The sequence below is a fragment of the Fukomys damarensis genome, unplaced genomic scaffold (genome assembly GCF_012274545.1).
Source record: "Fukomys damarensis isolate Sample0158 unplaced genomic scaffold, DMR_v1.0_HiC HiC_scaffold_22, whole genome shotgun sequence".
Lineage (NCBI taxonomy): Eukaryota > Metazoa > Chordata > Mammalia > Rodentia > Bathyergidae > Fukomys > Fukomys damarensis.
The window spans coordinates 23,811,843-23,826,628 of record NW_022900934.1 but is presented as its reverse complement, the minus strand read 5'-3'; the positions used below and the strand labels follow the sequence as shown (position 1 = coordinate 23,826,628).

General features: G+C 42.5%; 1 protein-coding gene across 1 annotated transcript in view; it reads right to left on the bottom strand.

Annotated features, from left to right (window-relative positions):
• Nucleotides 1-14,786, bottom strand: part of Trpc4ap (transient receptor potential cation channel subfamily C member 4 associated protein) — a 77,455-nt gene that overhangs the window by 12,749 nt on the left and 49,920 nt on the right. Inside the window, exons 8-10 of the mRNA XM_010640075.3 lie at nucleotides 10,336-10,521; nucleotides 3,107-3,196; nucleotides 1,545-1,687 (exon numbers count right to left, since the gene is read on the bottom strand). Of these exons, the coding sequence (XP_010638377.1) occupies nucleotides 1,545-1,687; nucleotides 3,107-3,196; nucleotides 10,336-10,521 (419 nt within the window). The remainder of the gene's footprint in view (nucleotides 1-1,544; nucleotides 1,688-3,106; nucleotides 3,197-10,335; nucleotides 10,522-14,786) is intronic.

The window sequence follows — 14,786 nt, the reverse complement described above, 5'->3', positions numbered from 1 at the left end:
AAAAAAAAAAAAAAAAAGAAAAGAAAAAACAAAGAACAGGCAGATAGAAAAGAAAAAAATTTTTTTCTTAAATATATGAAAAGACTCAACCTCACTCACATGTTAAGAGAAATTCAAATCCCAACAGATCTTTTACTTTTTTAGTTGAGCAAAGAAAACAAGGCAATCCCTGGCCCTTATCCACATCTTAATCATCTTGATCAGTGACAAATTCATCCTCCCACCCGTATAGGCCAAAAGCCTTAGGGGTCGCCTTAACTACTCCTTTCTCTTATGTTCAAATCCGATCATCAGCAGATCCTGTCTATTCCATCTTCAGAATACATCTTGAATGCAACCACCCCTAATGCCTCCCACCCCCCATATGATTGGTTACAGCTACAATCACTTAGTTCAGTCACAAGGGTCCCAAAGGAGTCTCTTGGCTCCCATCCCTGCCGTTTCTACTCTTACAACAGAGACAGCCAATTTCTCTCCTCGTTCAGAGTAAAAGCTGGTTTTTAAATGGCTTATGACAGCCTGATGCAGCCTGGCCTGTGATCCCCTCAGTGCTTCCTTTCTGTTCCACCACCCGGCCCACTTCCCTCTCAGGGGTATTATTCCCTCTAGCTGATCACTGCCTGCGACTGCAGCATGCTGGGCTCCCTCACTTTCCTCAGGACGCTGCCATTCCAAATGGGAGCTTTTCAGTAAGTCATTTCCCTAGCTACCTTCTACCCTCTCTAAAACTGTACCTTTTTTTAACTTAAAATTTTATTTATGATAAAACAAAATGTACCATCTTAACCTTTTTACTTGTACCGGGGATCAAACTCGGAACCTTGAGCTTGTGAGGCAGGAGGTGGGACCACTGAGCTAAATCCCCAGCCCCCATTCTCAACCATTTTTGAGTGTTAAATACACTAACATTTAAAAATTTTAAATTTTTATTAGCGCGTTTACAGTACATAATGACTGCGCTCACCGAGGGAAGCTGGCACATCTAGGGTCTGATTCAGAAAGGTGCTCGGGGCTGCTGAGCTCCCACCCTCACTTACCTGAAGTCCGTCCTCCCCCTTGCAGTGACAATGATGCAGTGAACAGGAGAGGGCTTCTTCTCATAGCCTTGAGATTTGCTGAGGTTAGGGGAACTTGTTCCTCTCTCCAGCTGCAAGGCTCAGGGAACCCCAGTGTGTCTGGAAGTCTCCTGCTTGCCCAGGTTTCCTAAATGGACACGGTTCTGGGCTCTGAACCACCTTGAGCCCACATCAGATCAGCATTTCAGTGCGTGGACAGGGCCAGTCTATTCCTTGAGTTACTGAGCTAAGATGCTCTCCTGGCCTGTGCACCAATGCTGTTGAGAGATGCTGCCCACAGCAAATTATAGCAAAAAGGCTCTAAGCTCTGAAGTCAGCCTGTTTGCCTTACAAGAAGGAAAACAGCCCACATGCTTTCCGGGCTAGAGGGCGTGTGTTCTGAGAGAAGGGCTGACACAGACACACCTGATTCACCATAAGAAGACAGCATTTGCTCCTGCCATTCTGAGATGCTGGGGAGACACCCACCTGGTTCCGCTGCCGCCCCATTAGCAGCACACAGAGGACATAGAGCACTTCCAGTTTGTACATGATCTCGTGCATAATCTTCATGGACTGGGGCAGCTGGGTCCTGGCGGAAGTGTGAGGCAATCCACTCTCCTCAGAAGCACCTGGCAGAGGGAACACAGTGGAGGCTGACACAGCCCCGAGAGAGGGGTGAGTCCCCGCCCGTGAGGAAGCATGGTCTGTGCTCAAACCTGCTCTGAATAGACTGGAGGTTACAGAGTCATTACACTGGGCCTGAGCCCAAATCAAAGAAATGAAAGCCACGAAACTCCCTCACACAGCCAGGAGCCAGGCGAGCTTAAAGTATAGGAGATAGGGCATGGCAAAGCTGGCTGGGGAAATGAGCAGGAGCTATTGATTCCAAGATCTCAGGACAGCGTCATTAATTCCCAGGACTCTGTACACGGAACTTCTCTTAGGCTCCCATGAGATCAGAGACCAGATGCCACAAGGAGCCTGCTATGGGGACTCCTCACGGTAGCCCACTCTACCTGTTCTGGACAGAGTGTACTTTTATTTTTGCTCTCATCCTTTCCTCTCTTTTTTTTTGGCCCAAGTTTGCTCTGCAGAGCTGCTTCTTCCCTTACCCCCTTGCCCCTCACTTTTCAAATAAACTTTTGGCACCATTTTTGGCTGTCTTGTCCAATTCTTTGTATGAGGCAAGAAGGACCTGGAGTACTTTTAACTGGCGAGCCATTTCTAAAGGAGCCACCAGACAACTGTTACAGACTTACAAAAATGGAATCTGTGGTTCTCGTGTCTCACCAACTTTCATATAAAGTAAAACTACTAGGACACATCCCGTGCAACAGCATAATCCATCTGATCCCCCTACATTTCTGGCACCAGCCAGACCCTCAGAAAGAGCCCCAACAGACAGATGTCAGACAGCAAACTACGCAGAACTCTTTTTAGGTTGCCAATAACTTGAGTCCTTGGCTCTTTTGTCTGGGCATCATGAGACACACTGAGGAAGGCTGAGAGAAATCCTTTTGAAGACCCTCCCACTTTTCAAAAAGAAACATGAGGTTTTATGATGCTTGACTTTCTAAAGCAGTCTGAATTTCACAACTGAAACAGAAATTCAGAAGAACATTACAGTGTATTTACTCACTCTCATTTTTACTAACAGCAGCAGATAATTAATATGTGTGGGCCACTTGACAGACATCAGTGTGCTGAGCTTTGGTACCTATCTCATTTAATACCCAGTTAAAAAAATCCTCTGTGGGTCATCCAGGTCACAGTGGAGTCTAAACTTGAAAAGGTAGGAGAACAAAGTAATAAAGACATATGCCTCTGAGGTTGTGATTTGCTGCCTGTTTGATTCTGGGCAAGTCACTTCCTCAAGAGGCCTTAGACCGTTATGCGCTACAGAAGATAGCTGGGTTCCTGTGAGGATAGGATAGGAACACTAGTAAAGCCCAGCACTAGATTTTTAGGTAGCCTCAGTTATCATTAAACCCTATTTATTTATTTGAGACAGGGTCACACTTTGTAGTGCAGGCTGGCCTTGAACTCACTATGTAGCCCAGGCTGGTCTTGAACTTGCAGCAATCCTCCTGCCTCAGCCTCCCCGAGTGCTTGGACTGCAGGTGTGTTTCCATCCTCATCTGTAAAATTATGATAATGACAACGGTGCCTACCTTCTAATGATGCACAAATGGAAGAAATTAATATATTGAAGGTGCTTAGAATAATCCCTGATACATGGAAGCATATGTGTTAAATAGAAGTAAAAAACTCGAGTTTTGCTAATTCTTGCCTATTACTTATTTTATAAATTAATACATAAAACAAGCATTGTATGTATTAGTGGGATAGGGTGTGAAATTTTAATATATATATATATATATATATATATATATATATATATACACACACACACTTATACATAAAGGTATAATGTTTAAATCATGTTAAGCATAGCTAGTTCTCAAACATTTAACCTTTCTTTATGGTAAAAACATCCCAAATCCATTTTTTAGCCCAGGATGGTCTTAACTCACTATGTAGTCCAGGCTGGCCTCAAACTATCAGTGATCCTCCTGCCTCAGCCTCCCAGGTGCTGGGATTACAGGCGTGGCTGCCACACCCAACTATATCCTGGAACTCTGAAATTGTTTATTAGTTTAGTGGTTTTTCAGTGAATTCCTTACGTTTTTCTAGATATAAAATCATGTCAGCCAGGCATGATGGCACATGCATATAATCCCAGGACTTTGGGAGGCTGAGGAAAGAGGATAGTTCAAGTACAGCCTGGGACATTTAGCAACTTAATGAGATGCTATCTCAAGATAAAAGGGCTGGGGATGTAGCTCAATATGAACACCTGGGTTCAACATTTCAGTAACACGCGCGCGCACGTGCGCGCACACACACACACACACACACACCCCTTCTTTTTCCTTTTTTGTCTACCTGCTTAACCAGAACCTCCATTGCTGAACAAAAGTGGTATGAATAGACATACTTGTCTTGTTCGGGATCTTGGAGTATGACATTAGCTGTGGGTATCTTATAGATGCCTGTTAAAAGGTCAAGTTCCCAAGGTTCAGCATCACTGGTCATTCATTCAAGAGATGCAGATGAAAACAACACTGAGATTCCACCTCACCCCAGAAAGAATGGCTGCTATCAAGAGATCAACCAGTAACAAATATTGGCGGGGCTGTGGGGCGAAAGGAACCCTTCTCCATCATTGGTGGGAGTGCAGACTGGTGCAACCACTGTGGAAATCAATATGGAGATACCTCAAAGAACTAGAATTAGAGGTTCCATTTGACCCAGCTATTCCTCTGCTGGGTATCTTTCCAAAAGAATCATACCACGGTGATATATGCACACCCATGTTTATAGTGGCACAATTTATAATAGCTAAAACTTGGAAACAGCCCAATTGCCCATCATTTGGAGACTGGATAAAGAAGATGTGGTTTTTCTATAAAATGGAGTACTAGTCAGCCATAAAGAACAAGAAACTAGAGACATTTATAGCTAAGTAGATGCATATTGAGGCCATACTCAAGTGAAATAAATAGCACACACGTGTAAATACTGAATAGTTTCTCTGGTGTGAAAAAGTAAAAGTGTAATAAAGTTCAAAATGTATAACTGATAATGTGAAATAGGAAGAAAAGGTCTAAAGGAGTAGGGGAAGTGAGAAGGGTAGAGGAAAGGAAAAAAGGGAAAAGAAAAAATATGAGAAAAGGAAAAATGGGAAACAGTCTTTGTAAATAGGGAGGGGGAGGGGGTGAAGGGAGTGCACGGGAATGGCAAAAAGAACCAAGATACATCATGTAAGGGTACAATATCTCAATGATTAATGTAACTGTACTGTATTCCTAAAATGTACCAATAAACTTAATGAAATTTTTAAAAAGGCCAAATTCCCTTCTCTGTTTTTTGAGTATTTATCATAAAAGTGTGTTGGATTTTGTACATGCTCTTTGTACATCTATTAAAATGATCATTTTATATTACATGAACTGATTTTCATATGCTGAATCAATCTTGCATAATTTTTTTGTTTTGGTTTTGTTCGTGTTTTCTTGAGACAGGGTCTCGCTACATAGTTCAGGCTGGCCTTGAACTCACGATATAGCTGAGGCTGGCCTCAAACTCATGATGATCCTCCTTTCAGTCACCTGAGTACTGGGATTACAGGTGTGAGTTACCATGCCAGACCTAACCTTGCTTAAATTCTATTTGGTCATGGTGTATAATCCAAGGTTACTGCATTGGGTTTTCTAGGGTTCTCTGTCTCTTTTTGAGGGTTCTACATTTATAGATATTGGTCAATGCTTTTCATTCCTTGTGATGTCTTTGGTTTTGGTACTAGAGTAATACTAACCTCAAACAATAAACTGGGAAGTGTTTCTTCCTCTCTGACTTTAAAGTCTATGAAGTAATGGTATTAATTCTTCTTTAAACATTTAGGCAGAATTGACCAATGAAGCCATATGCTACAGGACTTTTAGAGGCAGTTTTTATTATTACTAATTCGATTTCTCAATTTATTGTAAATAGATTATAAATATAAATTACAATTTATTATGTAGATTTCCTATTCTTAACTCAGTACAACAGTCTGTGTGTATGTGCGTTGGTTTGTTTTGTTTTTTTGAGACAGGGTCTCACTATGTAGTTGAGACTGACCTGGAATTCAATGTGTAGCCCAGGCTGGTCTCGAACTCACATCGATCCTCCTGCCTCTGCCTCCTGAGTGCTGGGATTACAGGCCTGCGCCACCATGCCTGGCTGCAACAGTCTGTGTTTCGTAATGTGTCCATTTCACCAAAGTTAACTAATTTATTGGCATGTATTGTTTGTAATCCCTCAGAATTCTTTTTGTCTTGCTTAGTTGTAAAATACTTTTCATTCCTGATTGAGACTATTTTTTGTTCAGTATAGCTAAAGATTTGTCAGTTTTATTGATCTTTTCAAACAACCAACTTTAGTTTTGTGGGTTTTCTACTGTTTTTCAATTTCTACTCAGCTACATCCCTGGCCCTCTATTAATATACTTTCATCTGCTTGCTTTGGGAATAGTTTTCCCTTTGATTTAAAATAGAAGTTTAGACCACTAAGATTTTTTAAAAACATAAATGTAGACATTACAGCTATAAACTTCCCTCTAAGTATGCATTATCTCCTGTTTGATATATTATGTCTTCATTTTCATTTGCCTCAAAATATTTTCTAATTTTCTTTGTGGTCTTCTGTTTTGACCCATTGACTACTTAGAAGTACACTGCTTCACTTCCACACATTTGCAAATTTCCCATTATTTTAGAATTTTATCCCACTGTGATTAGGGGACATACCTTGTATAATTTTAATCCTTTTATAATTAATGAGGCTTTAAAAAGTATTCCAGAATATGGTGTATCTGAGAGATCATTCAGTGTGCACTTGAGAAGAATATGTGTTCTGCAGTTGGTGGGTGGAGTTCCCTACAGCTGTCTCTTGGCTCCGGTTGATCAGAGCTGTTCAAGTCTTCTATTTCTCTACTGATCTTCTGCTAAGTTCTAACTGCTACGGAGAGTGGTATATTAAGGTTACCAAATTATTACATAGTTGAACTATTTTATCCTTTAAAACTGTTTTTGTTTAATGTATTTTTGACTTGGTTATATTAGTATAACTATTACTTATTGTTGATGTAGTCACCCTTTTATTTTTACAAAATGTCCCTCTGCACCTGTGCAAAAGTTGTTATACTAATGTCTCTTGTGGTACAGCCACTCCAGTTTTCTTATGCTTAACACATTTTCTATCTTTTACTTTCAACCTGTTTATATCTATAAATTTAAAGCATTTCTCCCACAGCCTGCACATAACTGTATCTTGCATTTTTAATCCAATATTAAAATAGGTCCTTTGAATAAGTTATTCAATCCATTCATATTTAATGTTTTTATTTGATAAAGTTCCATTTACTCTGCCATTTTCCTTTCTATATGTCTCACACAGATTTTCTGTTCTTCTGCCTCCTTTCCCCCAAACATAGTAGGGACTGAATGCAGTCAGAACACACTGAGCTATACCCGCAGCCCTTTAGTTTTTTTATTTTGAAATAGGGTTATACTAAATTGCCCAGGATGGCCTCAAACTTGGAATCCTCTTGCCTCAGCCTCCCAGAATGCTGGGAAGACAGGTGTGTGTCATCACACCCAGCTTCTGGGTGTCCTTTAATGCTTCTACTACATTAAGTAAATATTTTCTAGGTAATTGTTAGAATTCCTTTAATGATGTTTTAGGTTTACTTTCTTAGCAGTTGTTCTAGGGCTACATCTTAAAATCTTTATCACATTTACACTAACTTAATTCCGAGTGCCTACATAGCTTTATTTCCTTTTTTGTGTTGTAACTGTTATGCATGACTACACGTTAAAAACTCAACATTACCTTGTTATGTAACACACTGTTATAATTATTTTATGTCTGTTAAGCTGAAAAAAGAGTAAGCATATATTGATTGAGTTTATAATGTTAACTCTCTTATTTACCACTTTGGCTTCTTCACTGATTCCTGAGGACCCAAATTACCCTCTGGCGTCATTTTCCTATTCTAATATGACTTTGGCCCCACTATCTTCTTTGTGCAGTGATTGTCATATACATTACATTTCTGTATGTTATAGGCTCAACAATATAATTATGAACATATGGTTTTTAAAATGAGTGAAGAAAAAATATGTATTTATACTGTTACCATCTTTTATATAATTATCTTTATGCTGCTGCAACTGCATGTATATATTACTGTGTGAAGCCACTTGTTTACTTTCTTCTGCGTCTTCTTTTTTTTTTTTTTTTTTTTTTTTTGAGACAGGGTCTTGCTATGTAGTTCACGCTGACCTTGAACTCACTATGTAGCCCAGGCTGGCCTTGAACTCATGGCAACTCTCCTGCCTCAGCCTCCCAAGTGCTGGGATTACAGGCGTGCGCCATCACATTCAGCTTCACCTTCATTTTTGAAAGACAGTTTTGCACATATTCTTGTCTGACAGTTTTTTCCTTCATTTTTTATTTTTGAGTTGAGAGTATTACTATGTTGCTCAGTCTGGTCTCAAACTCCTAGACTTAATGATCATCCTGCCTCAACCTTCTGAGTGCTAGGACTACAAGTGCACACCACCACACTCAGCTGGGTGAGATTTTTCTTTTCAGTGCTTTGAATTCATCACCCCACTGCCTTCTGGCCTCCACTATTCCTGATGAAAAGTCAGTTGCTAAGCTTACTGGAACACCTTCAAGCATACATGCCATTTTTCTCTTGTTACTTTCAAGTTTTTGTCTTTTAGGATTTTCATTATGACATAACTAGGTATAGACATTTTTGAGTTTAATCCCACTTAGAATTCCTTGTGCTTCTCAGATGTATACATTAATGTTTTTCATTAAATCTAGGATGTTTTCAGCCATTATTTTTTAAAAAGGCCCCCCCCCTTTGGTACATTATTATGCATATTTTGGTGTGCTTAATATTGTTTCATTCTGAGGGCTGGAGATTTAGCTCAGTGGTTCCGCTGCCTGCCTCACAAGCGCAAGGTCCCAAGTTCAATCTCTGGTACCAAAAAAAATTGTTTCATTGTGAGGTTCTGCTCATATTTTTTTATTCTTTATCCCCTCTGTTGAGTATGCTAACTTCTATTGGTCTATTCTGTAAGTGTTTTTATTCTTTCTCCCACCAGTTCAAATCTACTGCTGAGTCCTTCTGGTGAATTTTAAAATTGTTATTATTCTCTTTAATTTCAGAGCTTCCCTTTAGCTCTTCTTATGTTTCCTATTTTTTAACTGTTGTTTTCTATTTAATGAGACACTATCATCAAAGCATGGTGTCCTTCGTTATTCAACCATACAGTATTTATAATGGCTGCTTTGAAATCACTGTTAAATCTAAGACCTCTCACAGGCAATCTCTGTTGCCTACTTTTTCTTATGTAAGGGTCACACTTCCCTGTTTCTTTGAGTCTCGTAATTTCTGTTAAAAACTAGCCATTTAAGATGGCTAGGAACATTGGTTCTCTTTCTCCTCTGTAGGGCTTGTTGTGTGCATTTTTTGTTTAGTGATGTGGGCTATTGAAGTCCATCTCTCCAGCAGACTCTTCAGGCATGTGCACAGTGACCTCTGGATGACGTTTGGCAGGGTTTTCCATCTCTGTTAAGCCTCTTCTGGTACTGCATCTAGATGTAGGCTCCCCCATGTACTGGCTGAATACCCTACTGCTTTTGATAATGCCATGGTTTTGACAGTACACTGCTTCAAGGTCTGATCATAAATTCTAGCAGAGTTGTTTTTGAGGATGAGGTTTTTTCCTGAGTTTAAGACAGCTCCTCTTAAGTTGTCTCTTTCCCTGTTCTTTGATGAACTAGCTGAGCTAGTGTTTAGTTCGTTGTTCTTAAGAAAATCTACCACTCTCTTTTTACTTGCTTACCACCAAAATCTCCAATGTTTTTGAGAATACCCTTTGGTATAAACCTCCCTGGATTCTATTCTTACCAAGTGCCTGTCCCTCTAGGCAAAACTTCTGAGCTACTACTCTGAGCAGGGTCAGTAGCCCTTAGTTTTCTCAACTTACAAGTGAGCTGGGGCAGGAGTGGCTGAAGCCATGGTACTGCCCAAAGCATCTGGGATGGAGCTTCTGCACTATACATGTAGTACAGAGCTGGGCCAAAGAAGGAAGAACTTAGCCTCTTCAACATAGAGTTGGAAGAGATGAGAAAAGCTGGCTCATCCTTCCCAGTGAGATACCATATTTCTTGCATGAAAGCCAACTGCACTTACTTTTATACAATCTGATTGCATCCTGCTGGCTAAAGTCCTTTCTCGGAAAGCTGAGGCTGAGGCTAGGAGTCTACTCACTTATTAAGCTGCCTAGTCCCATCAAGAGGACCAGAAAAAGGCAGCACAGAGTGAGAGAAAAGACAAAAGGAACAGGTAGAAACGGAGACAAAGAATTCTCCGGGTTCCTAAGAATTCTATGGTTAATGGTTCCAGTCAGTCCCAGAGACACAGATGCCTCTGGTTCTGCAACAAAGTCCTCCACCCTGCAATCAGAGCCTCTCGGATGGGTGCAATGAGATTTCTGTAACTATCAAGAGTCTTAAGAGTCATAGTCTAGGACCGCCTCAAGGAAAATTCTACTTTGAAAAAAAGCTCAAATTAATCCTCCTTGGAAAGGAGGTCAAGAATATCTCCAGGGGCCCAAAAGAGCTCACCACTCAGGGGACCCACCCAAAGTACCTTGATTGTGCTCAGACTCCTCATTCGCCACTCGCATCAGGGCATCTAGAACCAAAGCGTTGTCTAACCACGTGTACCACTCCTCCAATTCCTGAAGGAAGCTGGCTGTGCCCGTTGACTCTGACACCTTCCGAGTCGCCAGTTTGCAAAGCCGTTCAACAAAGCCAGGGATGCTGAGCAGGGCCGCTGCCAGGGAGAAAATGAGAGGCAAATTTCAAAACAGAAGCCAGTAAAATGAGCTCGAAATCTCTCAACAAATTATGTGATAGGAATGATTCCTAGTGTGACAGCAGCTAATGAGAGTTACTCTTTTAAAATGAGATGCTAAGCCAAAGTAAAACCGCAATAAAGAAACAAGCTCAGTCTTTTAGCACGGCAGAGAAACTCTATCTCTTTATCTACTGCTGGGAATAGAAGATAAATTCTGTCTTAAATTTGTCTGAGTCAACAGGTCCATTTCTGGGAATCTGTCAAAAGAAAATATCCAGTCATATATACAAAAACAACCATATAAAGCTACTCATTGATATGATTTTTGTAATAGTACACAAGTGGGCATAATTTCATGAATAGATTGATTAAATAAGATAAACCCATGACAGAAGACAACAAACTCTAAGAATAACACAGGTTGTCACACAGTGACTCGAAAAGCTGTTTCACTTTGTTTGTTTGTTTGGTTGTTTTTTTTTTTTTTGGTATCGGGGATCGAACTCATGCCCTTGCGCTTGTGAGGCAGGTGGCAGAACCACTGAGCCAAATCCCCAGCCCTTTCACTTTACTTGTTAAGAGAAAACCCTGATTAAACAATATTAGTTAAGTTTATTTCCTTCAAAAATTTAAACATTTGCTTCTGTAAAACTATACACCAAAGTAAAAAGACAAAAAGAAAAAACAAAACAAAGCTATATCAAAGTATTTACTGTGGTTCGCATCATTTACTGTGGCTGTTCCTGAGTAGGAGAAGATACACATACTCCTTTAAAAAGTACTTATCTACAGCTTCTGATTTTCCCATAATAAACATTTACTAGCAGAGAAGAGATACACCTTTTTTAAGGTTAAAGAACTGAGGTAGAATGCTTGCCTAACATGCATGAGGCCCTACTCTCAATCCCAAGGACCAGCACCAAAAACTGAATTATTCAACTATTTCCATCAACCTCATTTCACTCACAGTGAGGAAAATGGAAATTCTGATTAGCACAAGAGAACAAAATAAACGTTGGTGGCTTAGAGTTAGGGCTCCAGTCTTGGAGCCATCATTTAATCTTTTTTAAAATGAGTCTGGCGCCCACCTACCGCCCTACCGCCCGGGGGCAACAACTCCTGTGCCCTCTAGTTCAGGCAGGAGCGGCCCCAGGCGCCTAGAAACAACCCAGCAGCTTTGGGATTTAAGCATCAAGCTTGGGCTGGAGCTCGGTCCAGAGCTGGGTCCTGTCCGGGTGCCCAGCAGCCAGCAGCTCAGGGCTGCCCGGGAGACAGGTGTAGGTGGGAGATGCCTCCTGCTCCTTGCCTTCCTTGGGCTCTGGCGCCCCAGGCCGGCCCGGAGGTGGCTCTGCTACATGCTGCAAGCCCCTCACCCGCCTCCAGCTCTTCTCATCACGGGTGGAAATGACGCAGAGGAGGCCAAGAATAAAGAGTCATCCTGGCAATGCCGGGGACCCCTGGGACCATTCCGAACCTAATTATTATCATCTTTGCCTACACAGACACTGTCCCGTGAAAGGCCCAGGGAGGCCTCCCGACAGCCACGACGTGGGAGTACTGTGTCCACAGATCGGGGCCCAGATGCTGGAAGAACCAGCAGGCCCGGCCTATACACTGTACTCAGCCAGTGCATCTTCCGGCTTCATAGAGTTACAAAACAAACCAATCCTGCTGCACAATGAATCCAATAAAACTCGTTCACATCATGAGGAACTCTGAAACCCGGGTAGAGGTCTCTGAACGTGAACGCTTGGAAGCACAACCCTTGGAACCAGTGGTGAGCGGATGGATGGTGCAGAAAGTCCTCAGCCCAGGTCGCGGACGACACCCCACGATCAAGATGACACCTTGTGTTCCAGAAGATGACCCAGGGGCGCAGCTCAGCTGGGTATCCGCAGGAGGAGCCTCCCTCTTCAGCAGAGGAGCAGCTTTGTGGAAAATCATGGGGCGGCCCTTGGACAGCACCCACCCGAGTGACTATCTGATGCCAGGGAGATAACTTATTTTTCATTGGCTTGACATGTTTATATATCAAGGTTTATAAATATATATATTTTTATAAATGTGCTTTATTTTTATCATGAATCAAATATTTGGACTGGTGCATCCAGATCCATAGTGCTTTCCTTGGTTTTAACTGCTCTGCCCCTGCCTCTCAACTACTCAAGTTCTTTTACGTAGCACTGCAGTCCTCTCCTCTCACCTGGAATCTTACCTTTGCACTCCTGTGTTCCCTCTGCTCCCCTCCCCTGCCCCCTTTCCCTCTCTGCACCCTCCTCCCACCCTCTCTGTGGTCTGTTAATTCCAACCAAGATCTTTACCCTCCTTTTAAGACTGTTGAGTGGCCCTTTGTTGTTATACTGGAGATATAAGAAGATTTTGGGTTTGCAGACCTTAGAGGCCCCCAGGGCTGCATGACAGATCAGTTTTTTAAAAAATCCAGAACCTTTGAGGAAGAAAGGTTTGACAGTATCTGCAATTAACCACTGGACAAGCATTCCATGTGATACAGGCAGCACTATCATTTCAATCCTGCAGCCATTCATTTATCAGATTTCTATTTCAGTGACCCTGAAGGATAGTTCAGCTAATTATTTCCTTAGCAAGGTGCCTGGGGTCCTCTTTGCAGGTCAGTAGGTTGTAAATGACACGAAGCTAGTTCAGGCTGCGAGAACCCCCTTTGACAGGTGACTCGTTAGGGCCCTGGAAGGGGAGCTACTGATCACCCTAAAGGATTGCTGTGCTTTTTAATGATCCAGGTTTCCCCCACATATGAAGCTGCTTCTGCCCTGGCAGGGGTGGTTGAATAAATACATATTTCCCTTGTTCTCCTGACTCCCTGGAATGGCCCTTGCCTAGCTGCAGTGGCATTAAACAGAGGTCAGTATTCTGCCTTCCCTGGGAAGGTGAAAGCAGCAGCCTGCCAGCTTGCATTCCTAAGACTCTGAGGAGGTCTCTGCCTCCGAGTCTATCCCTTCTTCCTGAAATTCCACTATCAGATATTGGGAGCAATTCTCCACGATTTCGTAGAAAATCATTCCATAATTAAATCATGATTAGGGCCTAGTTTTCCTGTCTACAGGATGGCTATGGCATGTCAAACAGAACTCCATCTTGAACGCTGGTCTCAGCTAAGACCTCAATGGTTCCATGATGCTGTGATGCTCCATTACAGGACCACACCAGCTGGAGACACCCTGGGAGGCACCAATTCTTCAACCGCATAGCTCCTCATCGTGCTAGGATCACTGCAGCGCCCAGAGTCAACTGCTACTTGTGTTTCTGATGTTCTGAATAAAGGACCTCAATGGTCACGATGCTGTGATGCTCCATTACAGGACCACACCAGCTGGAGACACCCTGGGAGGCACCAATTCTTCAACCGCATAGCTCCTCATCGTGCTAGGATCACTGCAGCGCCCAGAGTCAACTGCTACTTGTGTTTCTGATGTTCTGAATAAAGGCCTGGCAAGCTCAGGGCCTGGGGTCTTTGCCACCTAGAGCAGCAAGGATCAGGCCAAAGCTCAGCTTCTTCTGTAAGTCTCATTTTCTGTCTATATTATTAATTAATTAATTCGCCTTGTGGCTTGCAGGAGACTAAGACCTGATGCAGAGGTTCTAGTAATGTCCTCTTTTCCATGTTCCCTACAATCAGAAAGCCATTTCTTGGGTTTAACTAAGTAACCAGGCTCTCATAAAGCAACTGCCCCTGAGCACCTGGCCCTCACACTGATCCATCAGATATCTTTTCTTCCTCCGTAAGAGAGGAAGCTAAGGTATATTTGGGTATACCATGTGATTTACACAAATCCTCATAGTGGATTTGTGTAATCCTCACTCACAGTCTTTCCCCTCATGTCATCCTAGAAGAAAGAGGGCTCACAGAGGTCAAGAAGTTTCCTGAGGTCACACGGCTCCTAGAGGAGTCAGGACTCCAACACTGACCAGAATCCTCAGCCCGGTGGGGTCCTGGATGTTACTGAGGAAGAGGAAATGGAGGGGAGGAGGTGGCAAGGAAGGGGTCAGCACACAGTCACAAAGCGATCACACTGCTGGGGTCAGCTCAGCACCTCCCCACCCCATGTTGGAAGCCAGGCCCCCGGGACTCCTGGGACACTGGCAGGATGTCATACAATAAGGACAAGGGACAAGTGGAGCTGGTTAGCAGTCAGTGGGGATGTCAGGGAGGGACCTTCCACTGGGCTGTGTGATTCTGGAAATCCTATGAAATTCTAAATAGT